Genomic DNA, 10,956 nt, shown 5'->3' with positions numbered 1-10,956 from the left:
TAAATAAGTGATTTGGGATCAAAGTGTAAATTTGGGTAAATTTAGTGATGGAAGAATAGTCTCAAAAGTTGGAACTTAATTATGAATTTTCAAATGTGATGATATTATTTTAGTATGAAATTTTAATGCTGGAAATTTTAGTAATTTATGTGAAATGATCATAATGGTGAAGGGTCGTTATGAATTAAATGGAAATGTTGATATGAATTCAAAAAGGGAATTCATAATTAGTGGTTTAATTGTGAAATTTACAAAAGTTGAAGGGAGGTTGATGAAAATAAATATTTATGGAATCAAATGAAGATTTTGGGAAGTTGAAATTATTATGGATTTATGATTTAGTTTTGTATCTATTAAATATCGATTTTATTTCTATAGGCTTTTATATTATTAAGTTTAGATTATGTTAGTACGATACTAACATATATTTTGATTATTTTATGTTATTAAATGATGTTGTCAGACCACGATAAGTCTAGTGATCCAAGTGACTCAAAATGGAAGGAAAAAGTGCAGGATTGAGAAGATTATCGTAAAAAAGGTTCGATAGTGAGGTAAATGTGAGTGCATATTTAATTTGTATTTATCTTTTCGAACGAAGTTTGGCTTTTTGAGCCAGTGACAGAGTCACTATGGTAAGAAGTGACTCATAAATATTATAAGATTTGTGATTAATGTATAAATGTTCATTTGGTAAGCTAATAGAATTATGGAATAAACTAATGATGCTAATTAGGGAAAGTTGCCTAGAAATTATGATTTGAACAATAAGTTTAGAAAATCACCAAAAATTATATAGAAGCGATTAGAGGATGATCTATATACCGTTGGATTTTTATATCAGTTTAGTTTCGTTTTAAATAAATGACTAATGATTTCGAGGTGTACATGAAGAGATATAAATTTTTAATCGATGATAGGTAAAAAAATAAGGCAGCAGATTTTGCTCAAAACAATTTATGTAAGTCAAATTTAAAATTTTGTTATAAATTGTACAAGTTGAAATAGAAGAAGTGCCTTATATGGTTAGATTCATATTCGAGTCTAGTTTCCAATGTTGCATTAAGAGTCGTAGGTACACTTGACATGCTAGGAAGTTGAGTCAAGTTCAAGTTAAGTTAAATTATGGTACATTTGTGTACATTAAGTATTGCACCGTTAGTGCACATGTTATGATTTGCACTTGGAGTGCATCTTACTATGATGATTGGCACCGTGATGTGCCTAGTACGCATCTTATGTTATACTCACATACCTTGTGTTCTCTTACATATACATTGGGCTATGAAGGTAAATATGAAATTTATGATAAGTATATGAAAGAAAAGAATATGGAAATAAAATGAAAGTTATGAAATATGTACGAATGAAAATAATATGAAATGTTTGTTATATATGATGCTGATTTACATGATTTTTTTTAATAAAATCATGAGATGATGATTTTCAGGTTTTGAAGAGGAAAACATCTTGAATACTCAGTTTGGAAGTTTTAATGTTTTTGTTTAAATTACATATTTATGTTTATAATACTTTATGAAATTTATGTTTTATCTCGCTTTAGTTATGTTAATGTCTCACTAAGTTTTACTTAGCACGTGATGATTTTCATGTGTAGGTTCAAATAAAGAAAAAAAAGACTTGGAGTGAGAAGTATTGAGCCCATCTTTTCTTGGGAAATCCTATTGACCTACAGTATCAATAAGACATCTTTAACTTATTAGTGACATGTATATTACACATGTTCTATTGTTCTGGTAGAACTGCTTTAAAAGTTGATTGGTTTATTTTTAAATTAGCTAGTATTTTGGTAGTTTATATATGTTGAGAAACAACATTGAACTGCCTAATTGCTGCCTAAATTTGACGATGAAATATTATTTTATATTTTTAAACGAATGATTAAATAGATTTTTAATTGATAATTTGAAATTTTAAAATGAAATAAAATTTTACGGGTTATCAAGTACGAAACGTATAAAAAGTCAATGTGACATCTTTAACTTGTATTTAAGTACGTACAGGTTAAGGGTGTTACAAAAAAATATTTAAGATTCAAATTATAAATTTATCCTCTGATTTTAAATTGTGCTCGTGAGTTCGGGTATGTTAAATAAATTTTTAATTTGATTTTAAATATAATTTCATATATACAATCATTAATAAATAAATAAATTTAATTTAAAAGTATTAAAATCTTAAATTAATTATAAATATTATATTAGATTTTTTTAGCAATTTAAGTGTTATCATATTCTCAATTGACCTAGATTTAAGTCCTCACTTGTTTATTTTTATTTCTATCATTAACTATAATATTTAATATATAAAAATATTTTAATTGATTCCTAAATATGAGATTTAACTTATTGGTTAAGGTTTTGCTTGACTATTAATTGATCTTGGGTTCAAATGCAATTAGGTTATTTTAGATTTATTTTTATTCCTAAACCTGAACAAGTTATATAACATATGTATTATCTTGATAACAAGTTATATAACATATGTATTATCTTGATAACAAGTATGAGAATTGACTCAGTGATTAATTCTAAAATCTAGGAGATTTAATTTATAAATTTAATACATGACTAGAATAAAAGATTTTAAAGTTAATCATCAAATTAAGGTATTAGACAAATTAAAAACAAAATTAGGATCAAATTGCATTAAATGAAACAAATCATATACAAGTAGTGACCAAAATGGAAGAAACAAAGTTAAGGTATAGTGCCTCGAATACGTAACTTTATAAGGACCTATTCCCTAGTTATACTAGTTTTGTTATTGCCACATAAAAACTTCCATTAAATGTTAACGACATATGACTATATTAAAATTATTTAAATAGTTAAGTAGTTATATTGACATAAATTTAAAAATTGTGGTCATTTCAAGACCAAACCCATAGTTGGGTGGTCATTTATGTTGTTTACCCAATAAATAAATAAAACGCTTCACATTCGATATATAAAATATTAATTCTTAGGGTAAACTACATATTTAGTACTTAATATTAATTTTGGTCTGTTTTAATATTTTAACTTCTAATTTTTTTTTTCAAAAACATACCTAAAGTTTGTTTTTCATTTTATTTTAGTAAATCTTTGTTAAAAACTCATTGCATTTTGTACTTAAACTATCAGTTTTGGTTCGTTTTAGTACCTAAACTTTCACTTTTTTAAAAAAAATTAGCATTAAATTTTGAATGAGGTACTAAAATGAAACAAAAACGGAAGTTTTTAACGGTGTGATACTAAATTTAAATGAAAACTGAACTTTAGATATGACTTTTAAAAAATTGAAAGCTTAGGTATTAAAACGGATTAAAACTGATAATTTAGGTACTAAATCCATAATTGACCCATTTGTTTATTATTATTGTTTTTAATCGCATTAAAAGTATATTATTATTTCAAAACAAGAAATAAAATACAAAATTGGTAATTAGAAAGCAAATCCTCCACATTTCCTGGTTCACATGCAAATTCCCTCGACTTTCCCTTGTTCTTATCCTTCTAAAAAAGGTAAAAAAAAATAAAAAATAATAATTAAAAAATAATTTCAATACATTATTATAAAAAGATCACATCCACATGAAGAATCCCAATTTCAAATTTTCAACATTTAAAAAAAAAATCTGTAACTTTGGGTTTGTCCTTTATTTTCTTTGTTCAGTTTTTGATTTTATAAATGCTTCATCTTGTGTTGGGTTTTGTTTACTTTCTTGTATAGTTAATTCTTTTCTTTAATTCTTTGCGCATCATTTTGTATTCTCAACCGTACCGGATTCACCACCTGTTATTCTTATTAATTAATATTATTATTTTGTTTGAAACAACGGCGTGCATGTTCTTCAGTATTGTTCTGATCTGGATTGGATCGCAAGGTAGCAGTAAGAGAGAGAGAGAAATGGAGGTGTCTTTGATGGGGTTAAGTGCTTGAACTTATTTTTCTTTCTTTTTCTGGGAACATTGTTTGGTTGCCTAGGAAAAAAAAGGAAGAAGGAAAGAACCAGGTAAGAATTTTTTGGATCTCTATTTCGTGTCCCCAAAGATTCTTTTTATGATAGTTATAATAACTGTCCATTACTGCAAAGTGGGTGTGAAATGTTCCTTAATTTGTTTTATTTTTTAGGGAGGAATAGTTTGCTAATGTGCTTGCGTTGTTGGGGAATTTTGAGTTGAAATCGAGTGTTCTTATGTTGAATGATTGAAATCGTGTTTTCAATTTGGAAGCTAATTTTAGGGTTTGAATAGCGTATTTGACTCCTGAGTGGCATGGCTGGTGTTGATGTTTCTAAGTATGCACATAGTCCGGTGCACAAAGCCGTTGCCATGAAGGATTATACTGATCTCAAGAGGATACTCGCCTCTCTCCCACGTCTTGGGAACCCGACCGAGATTCGGACTGAGGCAGCCTCGTTTGCCGAGGAGGAGAAGGCTGATGGAATCTCTTCTGTGATTGATCGGCGCGATGTTCCTAACAGGGATACTCCTCTTCACTTGGCTGTTAAACTCGGTGATGAAACTGCAACCGAAATGCTTATGGTTGCCGGTGCTGATTGGAGCTTGCAGAATGAACAAGGATGGAGTGCGCTCCAAGAAGCGATTTGTAATAGGGAAGAAGCTATTGCTATGACTATTGTTCGGCATTACCCGCCATTGGCGTGGGCAAAATGGTGTAGAAGGTTGCCTCGTTTGGTGGGAACTATGCAAAGGATGAGAGACTTTTACATGGAGATCACATTCCATTTCGAGAGTTCTGTGATACCGTTCATTTCCAGAATTGCTCCTTCAGATACGTATAAAATTTGGAAGAGGGGTGCCAATTTGCGAGCCGATATGACTTTGGCTGGATTTGACGGATTCAGAATTCAGCGTTCAGATCAGAGTATTCTTTTCCTTGGTGATGGCTCTGAGGATGAGAAGGTTCCTCCTGGGTCACTTTGCATGATCTCACATAAGGATAAAGAGGTCATAAATGCTTTTGATGGTGCTGGTTCTCAAGCAACTGATGAAGAGGTTCGACAAGAAGTGGTTGCAATGTCTCAAACTAATATATTCCGGCCAGGGATAGATGTGACACAGGCAGTTCTTTTGCCACAAGTGACATGGAGGCGACAAGAGAAAACTGAAATGGTGGGTGCCTGGAAGGCTAAGGTGTATGATATGAACAATGTCATTGTTAGGATAAAATCTAGGAGGGTGCCTGGGGCCATGACCGATGATGAGTTCTTCGCAGCTTCCAATGAGAATGAAACAGAAAGTGAAGAGCTCGATGAGATATTGACAGAAGCTGAAAGGAGACAACTTGAAGTTGCTCTTAAGTTGGATTCTTCAGAAATATCCAATGAGAATGGTGATTCCATTATTGGGCATCGCCATAGTTGTTATGAGTCTAGGGAAATCCCTCTCGAGGGGACCAATGGTTATAAAAGTGTAGAGACTAAGCAGGAAAAGAAAGGATGGTTTGGTGGATGGAGGAAACGGGAGGCAAAGCATGAACCACCAAGAAAGATTGTGCCGCCTAGAAGTTCTCTTACTGTGGATGAAAAAGTGAGCGACTTACTAGGAGATTCTCCTCTCAAGAACCAGATAAAACCTGGTAGGCATTCTGTGGAAATTATGGCAAGGGATGATCATAGGAGGATAAAAGATTTGAGAGCAACTTCTATGAGCTCAGAGAGTGGTAATCGGCGCAAGGATAGTGGCAAGGAGAACGAGTATAAGAAAGGGTTGAGGCCTGTTCTTTGGCTTTCTCCAAGCTTCCCACTTCAAACCGAAGAACTCCTGCCATTGCTAGACATTCTTGCGAACAAAGTCAAGGCAATTCGTCGGTTAAGGGAACTACTCACTACAAAGCTTCCTGCTGGAACCTTCCCTGTCAAGGTATGTTCTTTTGATGAAAATTTCTGTGACATTTTCTCTAACTTCATTTGTCTTTATTGTTCAGATTTATGTTGTTTCTCATCATGTAAGTTTCTTAACGACCTTATACTTTTCTTCATATTGTCTTCTCTTATGATTGTCTGGTATGATCTCTTGTCAATTATGGGAAGACATTTCCCTCTAGAGAGATGTGTAGTTTGCAAAAGATAGGTTGTCTTTATATGTTAGAGTGATCACCTGGGCAGTTGTAAATGATTTTCTGCTTCGTATTTTGAGGCTTTGCTGATTACCCAAAACTTGTGAGTTGTGATGACTAAGCAAAATGAATGCCAGCCATTGCCGTAATTATTCAGTAATGATTGGCAAGTCCTAGAAAGTAACCCATATCGAACAAAAATGACAGTTGGTTCCATTTTCCTCGAAGCATTTCTCTTAAAGATTTTGAAGGTCCTATTTTTTATTTCCATTGCCAGCGTTGTTCCAACTAATTTTGCATGATCATTGAAACCTTTTACATCTTTTGCAATCCGTTCCAAGTATTGCATTTAGTGATGGAAAGTGTTAAAAGGGACTCATCTTTCCAGGTTTCTTGAAATGGATATTATTTGTTCATTTGTTTGCGTTGAATATTTTGATTTTTGGTTGGTTTAATTCATCTTTGCTGTATGCTCAACAGTCGACACTTGTAGTCCTTTTCTGAGTTGACTCTGCTGTTACTTGTTCCTCATAGCAATAGAAGATTTTGATTCAAGTATTTATTTTCTCATTTATCTTCTTTTCTATTCATATACTTTAGCGGCATTTAACAGCGGCAGTCACCTGTTCGGTGTATTTCTGGAAAACTTTGTTTTTTCGCTACATATGCATCTTGGACTAAAATGTGTTCAAAGTTCTTAAATGTTTTGATTTTGATTTGTATACTCTGTCAGATTAATGAAAATTTGAACTATAAGAGTGGAGTATTTCCTTAACACATGCAAATCCTCTAAATTAATCGGACTCGGGGGTGAGTTTCCGATATGGGTATGCTTCTCACATGGTATGCACAAATTTGTTCCAAGTTTTCCCATATATTTAGAGGGTTATAATCTTGTTTATCATGTTCAAATAAGTGTCGATACGGTTATTTTAGCTCAGTCACTAAATGAAATGTATGAATATTGTTTAGATTTAGCTCAATGACAAACAATGTTTGTCTCATCAATTATACTAAGAAATGCTCATGGTTGCACTTAGGTTGCTATCCCAGTGGTTCCAACGATCAGAGTACTGGTTTCTTTCACCAAGTTCGAAGAAGTACAGCCGGTGGACGAGTTTGCAACGCCCCCTTCAAGCCCCTGTGTCGGGCGAGAAAGCCCTGCAGTGACACATTCGACAGGTTCATCTTGGTTTCAGTGGATAAAGGCGCCGTACCAACGCCCGGGCTCATCCAATCACAGCAACAACAAGATCGAAAACCTTCAAGATCCATTCGCGATACCCCAAGATTATGCTTGGATCACAGCTGAAGCAAAGAAGAAGAAGATGCAGGAAAAGAGCAGAGCAATGAAAGCTAAGAGCCAGAATCAGTCGAAGTGAGGCTTAAAGGATGCCCGGATGTAAAAGCGTCCGTGAAAGTTGTGTTTCTATTAATGAATCAAAAAGAAACGAAAAAAAGGCTGGAAGGAAAATTGATATGTGATTCTTACATTTACATACAACATTTGGTAGGCATTTTTGCTGGTTTTTGGATTACTGATTTACTTTCGGTTTCTCACGGGGTAGGTTCATGTTAGTTCGTTTAAGTTTAACCGAACGAATGAACGAACACGAACATAAACGAACAAAAAATTTCTTACTCATGTTCGTTCGTTAAGGAATATAGTTTGTTTGTGTTCGTTCACTTAAATGATAAACGAACACAAATGAACGAAAATAAACAAACAAATGTAAATAAACATAAACGAATGTAAACGAACATAATAAATGAACATAAACGAACATAATAAACGAATGTAAACGAACATAAATGAAAATATATATATTTTTTCTTTTCTGACAATTTTAGGATTATACTTTATTTAATTATTTTGGACTTTTTTATTTGTATTTAAAATTAATTGAATTTTAAAATATTTATGGGTATTAGATTAAAATTTATTGGGTTTTAATATTTTAAATGGATCTAGAGAGATTGGGTGAAATATAAATGAACGCACATAAACGAACATATTATCGAACGTTCACTAACGTAAATGAACGAACGAGTTCTCTTTCGTGTTCATTCATTTAATTAAAAGAACACAAAATCTTATTTATGTTCGTTCATTTAATAAATAAACAAACATAAACAAACTATTAGAATATTCATGGAACTACCGAAGTGGCAAACCCAAGATTTTTCTTTATAATCACATGGAAACATCATTTAAATATCATAAGATAAAAACATAAACAATCAAGTTTACAAAACAAGGAGCTCTCACATACATCCCAAAATAATACAATTTCATTATTTAAAAATAGAGTTACGACTCAAATACATGAAAGTCTATGAATAGTACATGCCCTCTAATAAAAGAGGGAAGATGTATTTTGTTGTTTTGAATGATATGGAATGTAAGATGTGTAACACCCCCAACTCGTATCTGACCCGGATACGAATTCAAAGTGTCACATTGACTTTTCAAAGCATTTACTTTTAAAAACTAGTCGAAATTTTAAACATTTATTTATATCAAAATTGTGAAACCCTTAAATGAAATTAGTTACGGATATTTAAACTCAAACTGAAAATAAAACTTAATATTAAATAAATAAAGTAAAATAAGTTTACAAAATCTGATCAGAACATATGCGATTTAAACATTAAATTACATGCCAACACATTTAGTACAACAAAATGACATACTGCGTAAATTGTTTCTGATATGATCTTCTTGCAGAGATATATTGTCTTGACTTATCCTAGCTCTGTTCTTCCGTATTCTTTGAACCTACGTGTGAAAACACTCACATGCTAAGTGTTTGACTTAGTAAGACAATAAAGTGTGTAATAAAACATTAAAAACATTTAATCTTGCACTTAACTTTATAAAACATCATATAATAAAGAAACCATAATGCATTTCACAAAATATAAACATATAACATCATGCACTGTTCATTCATGTTATTTTCTTTTATTATAACTCATGGTATATCACTGAGAACTTAAGGTATGTAAGTGCATTGAGGTTGTGCACTGGGTTACAGTCAAAACTGCCACATAGAATTGCACCGAAGTGTTACGTAAAATATGTACCGAAGTGCCACGTAGAAATGTCTCGTAAAACCCTCGACTCTTGGTATGCCAATTATACCTTTAGCTCTCATATCACATACTTTTGGGCTTTACCATTTATACATTACACATAGCTTATATCATATATTCGTGTAATCACATATGTCAATATCACATAGTATTAAATAGTGCATGTTCACGCAATAACAAATTCAAAACTACGATTATATTCATATAATCACATAGTTCATTATCATATATTATGAAATGTAAACAATGCATATTCATGTAGTAATGAAATCAAAATCATATTATATACTCATGTAAACATGTACTCAAAACATTTAATAAACTTTCAAAACATTGTTTCAATCAAAACATTGGAAATAGACTCATCGCAAGTCTTATTTCCATAAAACAATATATATATATATAGTAATATGCACTCACCTTGGCCTCACTTAGTCAAAGCAAAACACTTATCACTCTTAATCGATATTATAACTTCAAATCGTCCGGAACTTGTCTTCGTTCGATATCTACACAATAATACGATCAAGATGAATATTGGAGTTCGTATTACTATTAATTAATCATCAATAACATAAGCTAAACGAAACACTTAAATCACCATTTCAATCTGAATAGTATCGGTACCTTAGGCCCAGTATCGATACTTCCTCACTATGATATCGATACACAATCTACATTGTGGAAAATGACTTCTAAAAATGGTACAGATACTTGTCCATTAGTATCGATACCCTTGGTATCAATGCTACTCCTTTAGTATCTATATTATTTTAAGGATTTATAAAATTTTACCTTATGGTATCGATACTGTTCTTCCAGTATCGATACTGTTCTTCCAGTATCGATACCCAAACCCAGATTTACCTAATTAAACTCGAAAATTTACCAAAACTCAGCTAAATCCAACACTTTTAACTTCTTTCAAGCCTTAAAACTCAACTACTCCTTTTAAAACTAACATATATCACTTTAGTATATCTATACATCCAAAATCCCACTAAATCATTTGAACCTAAAAATCACACCAATTAATATACATATCTCAAATTCATTTCCAACACCTTAAACTTCTTATTCTAGCTTATGAAAAGTCAAATTTACCTTCAAAATTCATTTACTCATGATTTCTCATAAATTTTCTCAAAAATCCTTTTTACATAATCACCCATAAGTTATCCATCTTTTAGTTTTTACTTCTCTTTAAGCTTCCTCAAGCTTCCCTAATTCCCCAAGAATCAAAACTAATAAAAAATTACAAGAAATAACTGATTTAAAGATTTCTTACCTTATCCAAGCACTCACGGTGGAAATGAGGAAAAAAAGGATAAAGAAAGAGAAAATTATAGACTTCTCAATTAACTATTTCCTCTCTTTTTCACATGTTTATATTACCTCCATTTCCTTGCCTAAAGACCATTATGCCATTTCATCCTTTAATTCTTCCTAATCAACCTACAAAAGAAATTCCAATTAAGTCCCTGAACTTTTTAATTTATCTAAATTATTCACAAAGTTTTAAAATCTTACACTTTGGTCACTAGCCCAGTATTTGGGATGTTACAAGTTGTGTGATAAGCTCCTCAACGCTCCTCCTAAGAACCTGTGCACAGAAACAAATTGTGAACGATGAGCTCACAAGCTCAATGCCATAATAATAACTAAACTATATAACATGCATTCATTACTTGGTCATGCTAGCAAGCAAAGACATAAGCATACAAGTATGCTAAACATACATGTTGAGGTAGGCAACATGGTGTGGCAGAAAGG

At 31.8% G+C, this 10,956-nt stretch overlaps 1 protein-coding gene across 1 annotated transcript; it reads left to right on the top strand.

The window, feature by feature from the left end:
* The first annotated feature begins 3,750 nt into the window (after positions 1 to 3,750).
* Positions 3,751 to 7,647, top strand: LOC120175113 (ankyrin repeat domain-containing protein 13C-like). The gene is made up of 3 exons (XM_039181816.1): positions 3,751 to 4,018; positions 4,138 to 5,891; positions 7,128 to 7,647. The coding sequence occupies exons 2-3, from the start codon at positions 4,281 to 4,283 to the stop codon at positions 7,467 to 7,469; spliced, it is 1,953 nt and encodes a 650-aa protein (XP_039037747.1). The 5' UTR covers positions 3,751 to 4,018; positions 4,138 to 4,280; the 3' UTR covers positions 7,470 to 7,647.
* Positions 7,648 to 10,956: the final 3,309 nt, after the last annotated feature.

Source organism: Hibiscus syriacus, unplaced genomic scaffold (assembly GCF_006381635.1).
Source record: "Hibiscus syriacus cultivar Baekdansim isolate YM2019G1 unplaced genomic scaffold, ASM638163v2 tig00112159_pilon, whole genome shotgun sequence".
Lineage (NCBI taxonomy): Eukaryota > Viridiplantae > Streptophyta > Magnoliopsida > Malvales > Malvaceae > Hibiscus > Hibiscus syriacus.
Note: the sequence above shows the minus strand (reverse complement) of the source record. Positions and strands in the feature narration are given on the sequence as shown.

What these genes read in the sequence shown, in the direction of transcription:
- LOC120175113 (XM_039181816.1), top strand. Translation starts at nt 4,281, where the DNA reads ATGGCTGGTGTTGATGTTTCTAAGTATGCACATAGTCCGGTGCACAAA. An exon ending in CTGGAACCTTCCCTGTCAAG is followed by an intron (nt 5,892 to 7,127) that starts GTATGTTCTTTT and finishes GGTTGCACTTAG; the next exon opens with GTTGCTATCCCAGTGGTTCC.